The following is a 17,452-nucleotide window of genomic DNA, read 5'->3' as shown; positions in this document are numbered from 1 at the left end:
GCTGGAAATAGTTAAAATATGTATCTTTTAACATCAGTATTAGGAGGTTTTAGTTTTTGAAAGACTGAGCGTGTTGCTTAGGAACTGCTCTCGGCTAAAAGCTCACCCAAACCGAGCTGCAAAAAAAGAAATAAAAACTAAAGTGATGCATGTCATCGAGTTGTCAATTCATGACGAACTGGGAATAAGCCCAACTGTGTATTTCGCGGAGAACATCTGGAGTTCTCTCGTTGAAGGAACAACTCCTTTACCTCCGTGGCACGCTGCGTTTACGCAGCTTTTCAAACGTCTTACCGTGTATTCCATCGACCGACGCGGGGCCGCCTGGGAGTCAGCAAAAAAGACACCGGGATGCACATCAGCACACGCCAAACAAACAAACAAACAAACAAAAAAACGGGATGAGGTGCGGGGAGAGCGCCACGGGACCGCCTCGGTGTCGACGGCGCGAAGCAGGGATGGAGCGAAAGGGAAGGAAAGTGAAAGGAGCGCAGCGCAACAGCGTCGGGAAAGGAGCGTTAATCCTGCGTGCGTGCTGAGACATACCCCTGCGGAATGACAGGAATTACCTGCGAGGACCACAACTGCCTCAACTTGCTCGAGTGTTTGCTTTGGGGGGGGCTCTGAGGACGCTGCATCTCAGGCCCGCATTTATCAGATCAAACGATCAGTAAAAAGCTACAAACCGAGCCCTGGACGTAGCGCGCAGTCTGGCTCGACCAGTTTACGTCGACTCTTGTCTTTACGCCGGCGCATACAAACGAGTCAACCAGTCCAGGCTGAGGCCCTCTTCCTCCTCCTGGACTGAGGGTAAACATTAGATCAGCCGGGCGTTCAGCAGGACGTCTGCTGGTTTCACAGCTCGCCACGCAAACATGCGAGCTGGCTATTTATGGGTCGCGCCCCCCCCCCCACCAGCCCACTTTTAACCACAACCCCTCATCTTTATCTCCTTCCATCACTCCCCTCCTGCTGCTCCCTGCCTCGCTCCACTTCCACCAGCGGCTCGTCTTCGCCGGCGAACTATCCCTTAAGACAAACAACTTCAGCACCTGAGGACGCGTCACTTCATCCCAAAGCTGTAAACTCCTGTAAGGCGCCCCGAGGGTTAAACATTAACTAAGTTTATTTGAACATAAATGCAGCTCGAGATGTTTGTTATTCTTTTGTCATTTTCTGTTCTCCATCCAGCTTGTTATGCATTTATTTACTTTGAAGCAACAAGTGAGCACATTCTGATAGGAAGAAGAGGATCTAAATTGGCCAGCTGGCCTGCAAAGCACTGAAAATATTTTAGCCTACACACACACACACACACACACTGAGAGTCCCTTAATGATTACATCAGTTCAGCTGCATGACAAACAGCCATATAAGGCAAACAGAAACCAATAAAACAAGCAAAGACCTCGATCCTTCCTTAGGAAAATGCAGCCTTGGCCGTTCGTGGACTTGAATAAGATGCACTTAAATAACCTCCGCTTGACTCGGTGCACGCCGGTCGACAGCCCAACAGAGAAGTTCACACTTCTTTTTTTTCCATCACATCCTATTAACATTGTGCAACAATCTGTCTGATTTTTTTTTTCCTTTTGTGAAATAAATAGGAAATTTGTCTCTTTTTAGCTTCAGATTCTCATTAAGATCAAACCAATAATAATAATAATAATAGGATTTACTAACAGCATAAAGGGTTAGAAAGTATTATAGGACTGTTATAAGATGTAAGCCTTAATTACTTCCAGAGAAATGAACGGCAATGCATTTTATTTCAGGCCTCTGCTGTTGTTTGTATTTCCTGGTTTCGAACGAGGTGAGGGTGGAAAAAAGGTTAACTGAACTTAACTCTGGTCTGAGCTCAGAGGGAAAAGGATGCTGAATTTCAAAGCTTTGCAGAATTTAACCACAGTCAGCAAGAAGACCACGCATCTCTGAAAGCAGGAAATCAAAAAACACACACGGGGAGGATTCCGGCTGGCGGTTTTAACGTCCACAGAGCGAGGCCAAGTCAACGGTGCTGGTGACTGAAGCCTGACTTTTGGTTAGAGCTTCTGAATCCGAATCCAAACTGCAGCTCACACGGCGGCGGACTGAATGCTGAGAAGAACGAGGAGGAAACAGGGCCGCGGCTCGCTTCCATTGTGTGAGAGGCGGAGACAGACAACCACAAGCTGTGACCTCAAACGACAAAACTCCTACGTTTTTTTTTTTTTTTTTTTCTTTTGTTTTGTTTATTTCCTCACAACACAACCGCATCAGGAAAAAAGCACAGCCTCACACGGCCGGACACCCACACAAGTCTGCACGTCCTGTCAACGCCGCTCCGAGTTCACCTCTAAAGCGACGTCCCAACTTCTGCCAGAGTTACTCGGCTGGAGCTCTCCGGCTGCTCACAATAAAAAAAAACAACCACCAGATTATTTGCGGATCGGCCGCGCGTCTCTGCGTGCACCCGCCGGTGGAAGTGAAACTGGAACAGCAAAGTGTCACTCCGGCCCGTCAAGCTGAAGGCGAAAGTCTCGCTTTAGTGACTGACGGGGCTGGAGCAGAATCGGACAGATCCAGGTTTAATCAAGTGGATTTCAGTGTTGTGACAGCGCGGCCATGATGCTGCTCTCTGACTGACACGTCAAGTCTCGGACTGTCCTTCTGTCTGTGCCGTGCTTGTCCTTGTGTGTGTGTTTGTGTGTGTTGTCATCCTCCTCCCGTCATGTGTCTGAATCCAACTTTTGTTGATTGCACCTTCCCTCCGCCTGCGTTTCATCAGAGGCGATAACTTCCACCATTTAAACGTCACGTCACGGGCTGCCGGTCTGAGCCTTGTGGCCGACCCTGATAAGGGCGCCGAGCCCAACTGGGCTTCAGCCGCCTCAATCATCCCACGTCCCCCTTTCAGTCGGCTTCCATCACCGGGTCCCTTCGTCCGCTCGCCCGCAAATGTCAACTCCTGTCGCCGTGACCCCGTTTCAACACATCTGAGGCGAGCTACGGCGGCTGGCCTGCACAGATACGCCTAAACGCTCAAGAAGAAGTGGACACTTTTTTTTTAATTTTTGTCTGATTGTGTACAGATTTGTGCTCGTGTGTGCGTCTTACTGACGATTTGCTCCAGCCTGGAGCAACTCGGGAGCTCGACTCTGACAATACGAGACCCTTACAATGGAGAGCTCACCTAAAAGCCAGAGCTAGAAAGGTTACAGATGATAAATTTGGGGCGTAGTAGTCCTTGAAGGACGGCATATCGCCCGCTGCCTTTCTTGCGTTTCAGACTGAGATAATCTTTTGATGATATTTGACATTTCTGTCAAACCCTAAAAAATAAAAAAAAAGTTTTTCCCGCATGAAGTCTCTCTTGCATGACCTGTTAAGCCCTTGGAGTGCGTGTTGCGAAAGACTCGACAAATTTTGGCTCAATATCTGTAAAATTCCCTGAGGCACGGCCACTGTTGTTGAGTTGGTCGATTAGCCATGGCAGCCATCTTCAACTGGGGTCGACTCCGAAAAGGTAACCAGCTGCGACCGTGCATCCAACAATCACTTCCCCAGAGTTTCATTCACACCCGTCCCTGAGGCTCGTGAGATATTTTGCTAACAAACAGACAGACAAATGCAAGCTGGAGGCGAGTCTCAGCTACTACCACGCCAAACGTCGCCTCAATCTCTGCAAAAACTGACTTGAGTTGCGGCCTTGACAACTTTTGCTTCGCTGGGGCGGCCATTTTGAATCGAGCCGGCTCCGAAAGTTAACCAGCTGCAGTGCTTATTTTCTGAGAAGTTCCATTAAAGTCTGCTCAGTGATTCGTGAGATATTTTTGCCAACGGTACAGACAAAGGGACGCGTTGTCGCCAGAAGCCAGAAGCTGTGGCAGCATGGGGTTGGTTTTAAATTAGGATTTTTAGAGCTGCTTTAAAAGACAACTGAGACGTCCGGAGGCAAGAAGCCTGCACGCCTCTTCCAGAAGCACCGCTGCAGCAGATGTTGGGACGTGTGGAGAGAGGACGTGAACGTTTCTGAAACCCCCAAAAACCAGCCGCCCCGTGCCGTTGCACAACTTTTAAAGGTTTCTGCAAGCAGCCTGGGGACAGGATGACATGTAAAACCCTCCAGGGCTTGGTAATCTAGATGCCCGATTGCATGAGGTTTGAGAGAAAGCATGTCAACATCACAAAAAAAAGGAGGTCTGTAACACATAAAACAAACCAGAAAGCGAGAAACCCGTCGACCTTATTTGTCTGTTGTGACATAAACACTGACATAAATAAAAATCTACCTTGTAAACAACTTTTACTGGGTCAGCTAAGGTTGAAATGATAAACTGGTCACTAATTGGAAGAGATAAAACCTAAAAATATTTGGCTTTTTTAGGCTTTTCACCATGAATCATCAATCTTTTTTCTGTTTTGGCTCTCTTGAGAATGCAGGGTTATCCAACAGGTCAGGCAGAGAGGCCTGTCCGGGTCACCGTTTCTCCTTATTTCCCCCACTTTAACACTGTTTTACCGCTTTTCACGGGCAGCTGCCGGGACTCCGGGGCTGACGCCTGGGTGAAGCTGCCTCTGCGGGGTGAAACAGTTACCTCATGTGTTCACAGCCCCAAACAGAGGGGCAAACTTTCACCGCATTCATGCTGCTCCCACAACCAACTGTTCCTGGCTGACGCACAGCACGTACGGTTCCTCCTTCACTCCTTCTCCTTCTTTAAAAAAAAGTAAAACTTTTAACGAACTCACCGGGACTCTTCCTCCCTCTCCCGCCTCACGCGCTCGAACTTCTGCCGAGTCTCAGAAACACGACGTGACGTCGACGGTTTCGGCCGCCGCTGTCCCTCCGGTTGTCGTTAACTTCATTAAAGATGACTCCTAACTTCTTCTTCTTCTGCTGCTGCTGCTGCTGTTGCTGCTCTCTGCCTTTCCTTTCCTTCCTTCCTTCCTTCCTCCTCCTCCCCCCCCTCCTCCCTTCTCTCTCTCTCCCTCCCTCCCTCTCACGACAGAAGCCACTTCCGCAAAAAGGGTAGTGACGTCATCCGCTTCTTACGTACGTGCGTGCCCTTCTTCACCTGGAGCCGTCGGAGCTGACAACAAAAACTCCGGTTGTCTGGACAAAAAAAGGTTTAAATTTAAAGATTGCGAAAGCGCAACTCGGACACACACACCTGTTTCCTGTTTCAAGCTGTGTTTCTGTGTTTTGTTTATTAATAAAAGCTCTTTTTTAACAGCTAAAATCTCTTCTGTATCTGTTTTATCATTTAGTATAGAAGACCGTGGACAGTTAATTTATTATTATTACAATAAATATTATTATTATTATTATTAGTTTGAGCCCTATCATCCTTTCTGTTGTGATGTTTCCTTGTTTTAGTTTTAATTTTATTGTACTTGTTGGCTTTATGGTTGGCTTTTGAATTGTATTTATTTTTTAATTTTTTTGTGGTGGTTTTCCTGTTTGTTGTTGTTGGTTTTCCTGTTTGTTCAAAGTGAAGCCCGTTGCTCCAAACTGGTGTTTTTTTTGCGCTATGTAAAAAAACGACACTGACATTAGTAGTGGTAGAAGTAGAATGAATAAAAAGAAGTAGTACATTTATTTTATTTATTTATTATTTATCTAAAATTGTTACTTTAATCACTTGATTTAAAAAAAAACTAATAATAATATAGACTAATTTGTTTCCACATAAATCAAGTTAGTTTTAAGTCTTTTAACTTTTTTAATTTTTTTTGGGGGGGGGGTTGTTATTATTAGTTGTAGTAGTAATAATAGTAATAATAATAGTAGTGCTAGTAGTTGTAATATGAGTATCAGTAGTGGTAAAAGTATTAGCATTACTTTATTTTTGTATTTGTAGCAGTAGTAGGTTTTTATATTGCTTCCATTTGAGGTTCTGTTTTGTTTTCTTTCTTTCTTTCTTTCTTTCTTTCTTTCTTTCTTTCTTTCTAAAACTTCACAAAGGGGGACCTACAGATACCAGGTCAAAATAAACGACAAAACTGATTTAAAAAAAGCCAGATTTACTTCCCTAGTTAGGTTTCAGTGAAAGCTACTCTTAAAACCACATTATTACAACATATATGTTTTCACTGAGACCCACTTGTGCCAGCATATGACAAAAATAACATTATAACCCAGTGAGTAAGGATGAACAGAACACATTTAAGTTATTTGTTTACGATTTATTTAATAATTTATCTAAAAATTGTGACTTTGATTGCTTAAGTTGGACACCAAAAGGAATATAGACCAATTTGTTCCCATATATGAGCCTAATTGTACAGTTTTAAACCTTTAAAATAATACTTTTTTCACAAACTGACAAACTAAACTCGTCACCAAACTTTGTATAGAAAGAAAGAAGAGAGTAAAGTGATATTGGGTGAGAGGGCTTATTCATTCAAATGGTCCAATTTAATAGCACCAAGCCGTGCCTTCAACCTTAAATAGTTTTTTAAAAATAGTTTGGAAACAGTTCATATAATGAGAGTGATTGTTTAATCTGGTTCCAGGCTAAAATGCTCCACCAGGAGGCCGAGAAAGATTGTGCCAGGCGTGAGTCCTCCAGCCAGCAGGGACGCACCTGAGCGCAATGAGCTCTTTCAACTCAAGAAGAAGAAGCGATTCCTGGCTAGCAGCTGCAGCATCTCTTAGCATTGTCTCTCCTGCGTGGCGGTGCTTCAAACCGGAAACTCGGCAAGCGTCGGGTTTTCCTCCGCGGGGCTTTTTTCGCCACTTCATTTACTTCGTCTGTGCATCTTATATATTTACACATCGGCTGCAGTAACGCGGCTTCCGGGTTTATGGCCCGCCTTCTCGAATCCGATTGGCTGGGGCGCGTCCCGGGCACCCGTTAGCGGCTTGTGATTGGATGATAACTCTCGAGCGACATGCCCGTCACAGCTGTAAGGCTACATGACGAGGACTTGCCCGGGTAAGGAGTTAAGTTTTCTTGGTTTTTGTAATTGACATAAAATGTAATTTGGTCGTCAGGTTTTCACTGAAACACAATGTGTATGTTTATACTACATAGCAGTCAAGGCAAAGGGGCACAACAGCTGAAATATAATCGAATACGTCATCGTACCAGACGTACTTCTTGCTTGTTTGTCCCTGTGCCCCTCAGGGTGAAGTTATCTATCCTTATCCTTATCCTCAGCTTAGGTTTGATATTAAATATAAAGAAACAAACGATGGGACTAATATAGCAGGCTGCATTGTTTGGGCAAATGACTGTGCATACTGTTAATGTCATGTTTCGTAGATAGGATTATGTAATCTCCAGAAAATGGTTCAAAATGAACTTATTAAGTAAAAACTGGATGGCCTCCATGTTAAACTACGAACTGTTTGGCTTTTGTCCAGAAAAAACTTTGCTCTCCTATTTTATTTGAACCCTACAGATTTATCTAAGCAGTTTAAACATCACTTTTGTTTTTTTTTTTTTGCCTGACAGGTGGGGGTAAACATTTAATTTCCTTCACTGCTACAGCAACAAAGGTTACTCAGTTATGATTTAGGTTTGGCAATAAAAAAAATCTTATTACCTTCTGTATAAAAATCTGTTTTCGTCATTGTCATAAATTAAGCCTTTGTTGATTTTATTTTGGGTACATTGTAGATATTTTCTCAAGTAAATAACTCCAAACTTATAGGATTTTGGATTGTTTTTCCACTCACATCACCGAAGTTATTTAAAATGAAAAGCTGTGAAGTTTTATTTTTATAGGTGGAAAATCTCCTTAAAACTGATTAATTTTTGCAGTTAGTCAAGTAATCTTTATTTACAAAAATATTGGGCTTACTTTAAAATCGGTGTCACGTTTTCACAAATGAAATAATTCAAACTTTGACGTCAAAAACAAATGTTTTAATCTGACATTTCTGCTCTTGTTTTCTCTGTTGTAGAAGAGGTATTTAATACATGTGCGATGTCACAGATAAAAAAACTTTATTTACCATTTTTCAGATTCTCAAACCCCAGGAGTTCAGTTAAAATTTATTAGTAAAAGTCCAAAATGAGTAAAATATGTCAGGGGGCCAAAGAAAAGATGGTTTGATTTCCTTCTTGAGGACAGGAAACAATGGAGCATCTTTCATAAATGAATGCAAATAATCTATAATTTATCCCGTAGTTGGTCATACTAACAGGGATAGTTGTTAATCTGTATGAGGACAGGAGGGATTTCTGTCACTTTTTTGACTCTTTTAAACAGAATGAATCAAATATCCTTAAAGCGTTTTTTTGTCCTTAACCTCAAATTATAGCGAACATGTTGGTAAAAAAAGAGACAACAGGAAGTCATTCTGGTCTGTTTTATTGTCTCCCCCCACCCCGGACTCTCACAATCTCTTCTCCTCTTTCCTCCTTTTTTTCTCTTTTCTCTTCTCATCTTTCTCCTTTTTCTCCTAAGATCTTCCCCGGTAGGAAACAAATAATGAAGGAGGCGAGGGCCTGAGCGTCACTGAGATAGTTTGCGTGCTCCGTGTGGATCCATGTTGATGTGAGCGTCCTCGTTTGTCCGCACGGTGGGGGGGACGACATCCTGTGGCTGTTCTAAAGTAGCGAACGTAACGCGGGAAAAATGCAACGTTATCGATGTAACGTGTGCATTTTTTCACACTCGGCAGACCTTGTTGTCTTGCAGGTCATATGTAGGAAGTAAAAACCTTGTAAATAAAGTGTGTGTGTGTGTGGGGGGGGCGGTGGTGGTTCTGTTTTCCAGCGCTTTCTTCCCCGGTCTGAACAGAGCAGCAGCGCGCGTGAGGCGACTGGCGGCGCAGCTCGGCGCAGCGACCATGTCCACCAGCAGCCGGGCCTCCAGCTCCTCCTCCGATTCTCCCACAGCGGCCATCCTCATCATCGGGGACGAGATCCTCAAGGTGAGCCGCGTCGCTCTGACAGCCGGATCAGAACCGAAACCCTTTGAAAAGGTTGCATTTCAGTTTGACGACATGGGAGTCGGTCGGCCGCACATCTCGACCGTTTCGGCTCCTCTTCAAGTGTTTGAGTGGCTTCTCGCGGCACCGGGAGAACCTTGTCATCGTTACTCGACTCGGCGGCGGCGGCGAAGCTTTGTTTTAAAGCGACAAGTTCACCGCGGCGCCTTGACTCGACATGATTTAAACATGAAGGCTTTGATTCCGTCCAATGCCACAAACTGACGCTCGAGAATACGTCCAACACGAGTCCTTGAGCCTCGAGCTGAGATGATGTTGTTTTTTCTTTAACGACCTTGAGCGTCATGGCGAAGGGACTCAGTGAAAATGTCGGCGCGTCTCTTTCAGGGTCACACCGCCGACACCAACAGCACCTTCCTGGCGCGAGCGCTGCGGCGGCTTGGCGTGTCCGTGCAGCGGATCACCGTGGTGCCCGACGTGCGGGACGTCATCGCCGCGGAGGTGGCGCTCCTCTCCTCGCAGCACACCCACCTGCTCACGTCGGGCGGCGTGGGCCCCACCCACGACGACATCACCCTGGAGAGCGTTGCCGCGGCGTTCCGCGAGGAGCTGCACCCGCACCCCGAGCTCGCCCGGCTGGTCGAGGAGTTCTTCGGCACCACGGACAGAGACAGCCCGGCCATGAAGATGGCCATGGTGCCGCGGTCGGCGAAGCTCAACTACGGCACCGACCCCCAGACGGGGAAACGCCAACGCTACCCAGTCGTAAGTCAACCCCCGGGGCAAACCGGCGCGAAGCTTCGGGGAAGCCGACGCCGAAGTCGCTCTTCGCAAACCTGGACGTCCGAAAATACGTTTGTTCCGTTAGAACCTCGGCGCTAAAACGGCCTTCACTTACTTGGTTTTTATTGGTCGGAAGTGACGCCGTCAGGAAATCCAGCCGTATATTTTAAAAAAAAAAAAGGAGGGATCCCCGAGCTTAACTATGATGCCAAACATTATACGAAGGGATTTCCCAGCGCTACGGCAGCCTGTAGAGAAAAAAAACAGTCAGTTTCTAAAGGAAATGATGAAGATTAACTGTTGGAAAACTTGGATTTAAAGGCAGATCAGGATAATTGGATGTGATTTTTAGCGGCGTCTTTATCGACTCGTTTTATAAATTTGAATTATTTTTTAGCCCGTGGTCGTTCTGACTCGTTTTGCAGCACGAGCCACAGATCTGAACAGCTTCAGGTTTGAAACGAGCGTTTTAATTTGAAAGTGTCAGTTTTCATGTTGTTCACCGGATTAAAGTCTGTTAAAAGTATTATTTTTAATGTATTTGTAAAAAAAACAACAGCAAAAAAAAAAGAGGTTGAAGCAAAAACGAGTTTCTTGAATTTCAGGTTTGATTTAAAAAGAAAAACAACTAAATTTGCCCTCATCAGTCCCTCTCATCACACAGTTTAAAGTATTTTATAAAGTAATTTAATTATCGGCGCCTTTTTTTTCAAGGTTTTGGATATTTGTCCATTTCTGCTCGTTTTGTTCCAGAATTGCAGAAGAAGTGCCACCGTTCCTCTTCAAGTTAGACCTTTCTTTTTTTTGCTTTTGTCCGGCATAAATTCAAAAATGGTTGTTAGTTCGTATAAAGTTGATGGAAAATCCCTGCTTTGTCGGTTCCAGGAACTGCGTAGAGTTTTGCTAAAGCGACTCAAATCTCAATCAGGGAAAAAAAAAAGGAATAGTTCACGTGTTTACAGCCAGTCATCTTCTGTCTTTTTTACTTGACTCTGCGGTCGGTACGAGTCCTTACCCCCCCCCCCCTCCGTTTGTCCGTCTTCTCCCAGGTCAGCGTGCGGAACGTGTACGTGTTTCCTGGGACGCCGTCCTTCATGGAGATGGCCTTCACCGGACTGGAGCATCTCTTTGCTAGTTCAGGAACCACGTTCTACACCCGTGAGGTAACCTCCCTCCCTCCCCCTGAGCCGTTAACCCTGCCGAAATCAGGCTCGGCTGAGCTAACCCAAAAAAAAACAACCCTACGTGCCCGCCAGGTGTTCGTGGACGCCGAGGAGACGGAGATCGCGGCGGCGCTGACCCGACTGCAGGCCAGCTGGGGGCGGAAGGTGGCGCTCGGCTCCTACCCCGACTGGCTGAGCAACTACTGCAAAGTCCGGCTGGTCCTGGACTCGGACAGCCAGGTGGAGGTGGAGCGGGCTCGGGCGCAGCTGGTGGAGCAGCTGCCCCGGGGCAGCGTGGTGGCTTTGGTCAAAGACCCCGTGGCCATCGCCCCGGCCGAGGTGTACGAGCTGGCCAGGAACGGTGAGGACGGAGAGGTGAAAGGTGCAAACGGCGGCGAAACGCAGCAGCCGAGGACAGTTTTCAGTCTGTCTGTGGAAACTGTCTGTCAGCGCTCCGTATCGCGCTCCCGCCACAGGATAGTCAGTGAAATCTGCCATTTTTGAAGCTACATATTGTCCATTCTTTACCTTTTAGAAATGAGCTGATTTGATCCGTATTCCGTGATTATGTGTCCCGTATTTTCCGCACTGTAAGACCCTGTCAATGAATGGTCCATTTTCAAACTTTTGTCATATATAAGGCGCACCGGACTCACATACGTGCAAAGATCTGTTTTTATGAGTATGTGGGGGCCTAATGCTGCAAGTGAGGCTTTGTAGTTTACTAGAGTCGTACTAAAACATTACTTCTTCCATATATAAGGCACTCCGGATTATAAGGCGCACTGTCGTTTTTGGAGAAAATTGAAGGCTTTTAAGTCGCCTTATAGTCCGGAAAATACGGTATTTCTGCTTCGTTTGGATCCTTAGTTTTATTCTGTTTCTGTTCAGATGATAAACCACGTTTCCAGGCAGAATTATAGTCATTTATTACACAGCCCGACAGGAGCGAGACAAAACCGCCAGACGCATTTAACTCGACATACCTTCGTGCAAATGAGTGCCGGACTCATTTGCCAGCTCAGAGATTTGTTTTTCCAGAACCATCTGCACCCGTCTGCGATCACTCCCGGCGTCGTTTAGGGAGCCAATTTAGGCTCCTGAACCCTCAGTTTGACTTCTCTTCTTATCAGTCAGAAAAGCTTATTAGCAGCCAGGCGCTGGCGTTGTTTTCTGCTCCCCCCGCAAGAATGAGTGCCGATAAACGGGAACCAAACGGAGCTTTTAGGGCCGTTAAGAGAGGAGAACAGGAAGTTAAACACAGGACCTCCTGATGCTGCCTGTTTTAAAAACTGGATTCATTTAGACTCATTCTGATGATCACCTTTTGACAATAAATTGGTAACCGGTAGACCGATTTGGAAAAAGTCCAATTGGGTCGGATTCGTCTTTAAAAGATCGATCTAATGGTATCAAAGTATGTTGGTGTTTGATGAGGCTATAGAATCAGGTGGCCTTGGTACTGATAGAAACAATCAAACTGGGTTGAAGGCTGCAGCTTAATCCTGGCGTTGCTGAAAATGGCGCCGCAAACGCGAACAGCCCGAGCTCGCTCTTATCCGTCATGAAGCCACTCCCCTCAGTTTTGGCCCCTTTTGTTGCTCGCGGGTCCAACGGAGGCTTCCTCAGGAGCCACCAGCTCACCGGTACAGTTCTCTCTCAGGGGGGTAGTTCTAAAAATAACCTTCGTTGCATTTTTCTACCCACCCAGGAACCAGGATTTAACGCATTTGAACCGCTCGCCTTTTCTGTCACCGTTTGTTATTATTATTATTAAACTAGACGTTAAAAAACTCCTGAGAAGCAAGGGGGCCGCCATCGACGAACCACCATCTCACCGTGGAGCGTTCTTTTTTTTTTTTCTTCCTCCTGGCAGGCACGGCGTTGGGGGAGAACGTGGCGTCCGCCCTGAAGACGATCGAGGCGGCGCTGGATCGGTACTCGCCGGAGCAAGTCTGCGTCGGCTTCAACGGAGGCAAAGACTGCACGGCGCTGCTCCACCTCTACTACGCCGCTCTGAAACGGTAATTGGGGGGGTGGGGGTGCGAACGAACCGCCGTGGACGAAAGAAACGGTTGTTGGGGACAAACTGGAAGAAAAGCAGCTGCTTGGCTGAAAAAGCTGGAACAGAGCTACCTGTTCTCTGTTTATGTCTGTATTTGACAGATTGTCTTATCTAATCTCTCGCTGTCCCCTCCGTTTTTTTTGTTTTTTTGTTTATCTTTAATGCCCATTTTCTCTCTTCCTGCCGCTCTCAGGCGCTATCCAGACGGGAAGGACAAGGTTAAAGCTCTCTATATCCGTAACGTCTCTCCCTTCCCCGAAATGGAGAGATTCCTTCAGGACACAACAACGAAGTGAGTCGTTAACCTTCCCTTCCCAGTACGGGTCCAGACGTTAAGGTTTTATATCAAAAACAAACAAAAAAAAGTGCCGGGTTTTTCATTCGTCTGCCTCCTGCAGGTATAACCTGGAGTTGATCCACGTGGAGGGCAGCATTCGCCAAGCCCTGAACGAGCTGCAGGAGAAGAGGCCGGAGCTGAGGGCCGTCCTGATGGGGACCAGGAGGAGCGACCCGTACTCCCACACCCTCACCCCCATGTGCCCCACCGACCCCGGCTGGCCCGAGTACACCAGAGTCAACCCGCTCCTGGTGAGACCGACACCCGGACCGCGCCGACAGTACGATCCGCACGTGTGTCGCGTGCTCCGCGGCGAAGAGGGAGCTGAGCCGTGAGGCGGAGCTCGGCCTCGCCGTCCTCCACGAGAAGTCCCAAAGTCGGTGGTCGTGTGACAAAAGCAGCGTCGTTGTAGTTCTCGTAGCGGCTTCGTCTGCCGAGTGTCGTGTGATTGGTCAAAAGTTGTTTACGTTCTGAGCTTTAATGGAGCCATTTTGCTTCTGCTCATCCGCTGAGAAGGCGGTTAGAAAATCCAGCCGTGTTTACTACCATTACGACAAACTTAGAAACCTGTGAGCTTAAAAAAGAGACGCAGGCGGCTCTTCGCGGCTGTAGCCGTCTCAGTCGGGTCAATAAACACGTCCGGTCGCAGCGAGGGAAGCAAAAATCTGTATGGGGACAGGAGAGCCGAGACGCCGGCGGGGAAGAAACCCGTTTTAACGCCGCAGGAGGAAGGAGGAGCTTCCCCGGGAATTCTGATCCGAGCTTCTCGTGGACCGCAAAACCCGACTTCTTGACTTCTTCCGGAGCACGCCGGAGCCTTAAGAGACAGGGTGAGAAGTTCGAAAAAAGAGAAAATTGAAGGCTTTTAAGTGTGCCTTGTAGTCCGGAAAATACGGTAGTTGATTAATATAAAACTAGCAGACACATTCGAAGACAAGCGGTCGTCTTTTCTGATTCCTGAAGATGTTTAGCTTCTCAGCTCAGACCTGGAAAGGCTCCTCTGCCGAGAAGTGAAACATCAAAACCCTGAAAAGGACGTCTTGTTGCCTCCAAGCCAACTGTGTTCTGGAAGACCAAGACTCCATGCCGCAAACGTTTTAATGGTGTTCCTGCATTTCTCTTAGAAGTGGCCGGTTGAGTGATAACTTTATTCTGAAAGGTTTTGTCTGCAGCATCTGCAGACGCACACTGCTCCTGAACATTCTGTTTCCGACGCAGCGCCGGCATAAAATGCAAATCGGCGTCTTCAAAGGAAAACCGAACAAGGACGGCTTTCGGAGCAGAAGTCGCGGCGCTCGGCTGCGTTTCCTGTGTTTCTCCTGTATGAGGCGTTCAGTCGGCGTGCGAGCAGTGAATGTGGACGAATCGCGGCCTCGCCTGCTTTGTCACCCGTCTCACTGTCGATAAATGTCTCTGTGCCCCACAGGACTGGACGTACCACGACATCTGGTCGTTCCTGAGGACGTTGTACGTGCCCTACTGCATCCTCTACGACAAGGGGTGAGCGCCGCAGCCACACCAACGCAGCGCCGACTTCTCCGAGCTCTTAGTCGCCGTTTTTTACACAAACACACACTCGGTCACCAGGGTTCAGTTCGTAAGGCAGAGTTTGGTTAAAACGGGGAAACTTAACACCCCGCGCCAGCAGGGGGAGATAATTACAGAGCGCAGGCCAAGCAGTTAGTGCCGTTAAGTACGGTGGAGATCAGTGCCTGGTTTCCAGAACCAGCGGACCGGGAAATGGGAGTCGTCAGCGCGTCACGATCCTTCATCAGGCGCTCTGCAAAAAAACCACGTGGAAGAGCCCCGAATAACCTGACTGAAAGAAAGAAACGACCACTTTCCTTCAGCTGGAGGGTAGCGAGCGTTAAATGAAACGGGCGGCGCCCCGACGCCTCGTCAGGTCGTCCAGAGAGGAGCCGGAGCAGCGGGAGTATCCTCCCCTCTGTCTCTCTCTCTCAAACAGGCGTTGGTCACAACCCCCAGGGCCAGGAGCCACTGATGAGGTAAATCCAAACACGTGATGTTCACAGCAACCAGGCACACACCGAAATAAATCCAGAGATCACACCAAACCTAACCAAAGCTAAAATAAGAAATAAAAAAAAACAAAAAACGCCACAGTTGTCTGTGACACAAGCTCGTCCCGCCCTTCCATCCCGTGTATGGTTCGTTCTTTGTTTTGTTTTTTTGTTTCAAAATAAAACTGCAAAAAACAAAACAAGCATGTGTTTTTTTTTTTGTTCTTTCTTTTTTAAAACAAATTAGAAAAACGGCAATTGCAAAAATAACGAACGAAACGAAAAAACCAAAGAACAAACCATGCACTGATTCCTTCCCCACCACGTCAGGAAGTTCGCCATTTTTGGTTTCGCGTGTCGCACCTGCAGGTACACGTCGCTGGGCAGCATGGACAACACCCGCCGGAACAAGGCCCTGCAGGTGGTGGACGAGAGGGGCGTGAAGCGCTACAAGCCCGCCTACCTCCTGGAGAACGGAGAGGAGGAGCGGAACTCCCGAGCCTGACTCTTCGCACGCGATCCGCCACTCTCAGGCGTCTGCTCGACATCCACGTTAACTTCGAACAAGGACGTTTTAGTTTTGCAAACTTTCATGTCTGATAGAAGTGTGTGTGTGTGTTGACTGTGCTGCTAAATAAACCATCAGTTTTCACGTACCTGTCTGCTGCTGCCGTGTCATTTTAAAGCAGAGGTTCAGATTCTGAAGGTTGAGATTTCTTCTTCAGTGTTTCCTTGTTTTCACCACTCTGGTCATTATATAATAGACCGAGCAGAGGGTGGAAATAGTCCGGAGTTTTGTTTTTAGCATTTTAAACACTACTTTAATGCAATATTCATAAATATGGAACAAGATTTCGCAGTAAAGTGTCGCAGAAATGCATGTCAGCGTCTTACAGCGGGACATAAAAACCCGAGGTGACGAACGAACATAATTGCGCTGATTTCAACCGAGAGAGCGTAATTAACATCGTCTGTCTTTAACGTCCCCGACGTGAAATTTAATTACAGGTTACCCGTTACGCTTTGTTCTGCCTACTTGCGCAAACTTTAACCACATCAGTCTTCCATGTACTAAACTTTACGAATTAATGTTACTTTAAAAAAACAAAGAAAAAACTTGTTTATTTCTGTACAGAATTGCTGTAGAGTACGTGTTTTAACAGCTTTAAAATATTTAAATAAATATTAAATGATATTTAAATAAGGAGGCTCTTTACATTAAAGACATCTTTTCCAACAAGTCAAAATCAATAATGAGCTGTGGATGTTAGCGTTAGCACCAGTTAGTGTTAGCATTAGCCCCAGTTAACATTAGCATTAGCCCCAGTTAATGTTAGCATTAGCCCCAGTTAAAGTTAGCATTAGCCCCAGTTAATGTTAGCATTAGCCCCAGTTAACGTTAGCATTAGCCCCAGTTAGTGTTAGCATTAGCCCCAGGTAACATCAGCATTAGCCCCAGTTAGTGTTAGCATTAGCATAGGCTCAGTTAGCATTAGCCCCAGTTAGCATGACCTGTTTTGACCAATGTTTACGTTTTCATGTACACTACGTTTATCGTTGCGCGTGACAAGATTCTAGTTTGCCATGAAGTGGATGAAAATGCGCCATTAACGTCTAGAACACCGCTACAAAATGGCTGACTCATTGCATGGCGTTCATACTACGCCTTTTACCGCACCGGAATGATGACTGTAACTTCAGAATTCTCACTTTAAACTCAGGATTCTGACTTTAATCCCAGAATTCCAGGAATTTGTTTTGTTTTGTGTGTGTCAGTGGGGCCCTGATCCTCTTCTGTATGATACACACATTCCAAAAAAAGAAAGTACAGGGATTATTTTTGACATTATGTTAAGGCTCTAAGTCTGATCTGATGTCATTCCCGGATTCGGGTTCCGACTTCCGGATTCCACCAAACTGAGGGTCGTTTGGAAAGCTATCCTCAACAGGTAGGATATTACCCGCTCATACTTGTCTTGGAAACGACCGGAACTGTCCCTTTTTTAAGAAGGGCCTTTTCAGATCTGGGCTCGGCTCCGTTTATTGATCCGTTTGTCTTCTTTGTGAACCAGATGATCCTCCCGGAGAAACAGCTGAAGGGGGTTTCTGTGTTTTGGAGGCTCGGTGAGCTGCAGCTGAAGGTCACCCGGCTGATCCTCCTCCTCCTCCTCCTCCTCCTCCTCCTCCTCCTCTTTG

The 17,452-nt window shown here is 46.6% G+C and overlaps 1 protein-coding gene across 3 annotated transcripts; it reads left to right on the top strand.

Annotated features, from left to right (window-relative positions):
* The first annotated feature begins 6,597 nt into the window (after positions 1-6,597).
* flad1 (flavin adenine dinucleotide synthetase 1) lies at positions 6,598-15,912 on the top strand. 3 transcript variants are annotated; one of them, XM_017424912.3, is made up of 11 exons: positions 6,599-6,920; positions 8,401-8,490; positions 8,737-8,869; positions 9,275-9,652; positions 10,720-10,833; positions 10,927-11,194; positions 12,710-12,857; positions 13,092-13,190; positions 13,297-13,486; positions 14,662-14,735; positions 15,626-15,912. In XM_017424912.3, exons 2-11 carry the CDS (start codon positions 8,483-8,485, stop codon positions 15,759-15,761), a joined length of 1,548 nt encoding a protein of 515 aa, XP_017280401.1. In that variant the 5' UTR covers positions 6,599-6,920; positions 8,401-8,482; the 3' UTR covers positions 15,762-15,912. The 3 variants fall into 3 exon arrangements, with proteins under 3 accessions (XP_017280399.1, XP_017280401.1, XP_017280400.1); XM_017424911.3 differs by having other exon boundaries at positions 6,600-6,920; positions 8,713-8,869; XM_017424910.3 differs by lacking the exon at positions 8,401-8,490 and having other exon boundaries at positions 6,598-6,920; positions 8,713-8,869.
* The last annotated feature ends 1,540 nt before the right edge of the window (positions 15,913-17,452 follow it).

This window comes from Kryptolebias marmoratus, linkage group LG16 (genome assembly GCF_001649575.2).
Source record: "Kryptolebias marmoratus isolate JLee-2015 linkage group LG16, ASM164957v2, whole genome shotgun sequence".
Classification (NCBI taxonomy): Eukaryota; Metazoa; Chordata; class Actinopteri; order Cyprinodontiformes; family Rivulidae; genus Kryptolebias; species Kryptolebias marmoratus.
The sequence above is the reverse complement of the archived record's forward strand: the minus strand, read 5'-3'. Positions and strand labels throughout refer to the sequence as shown.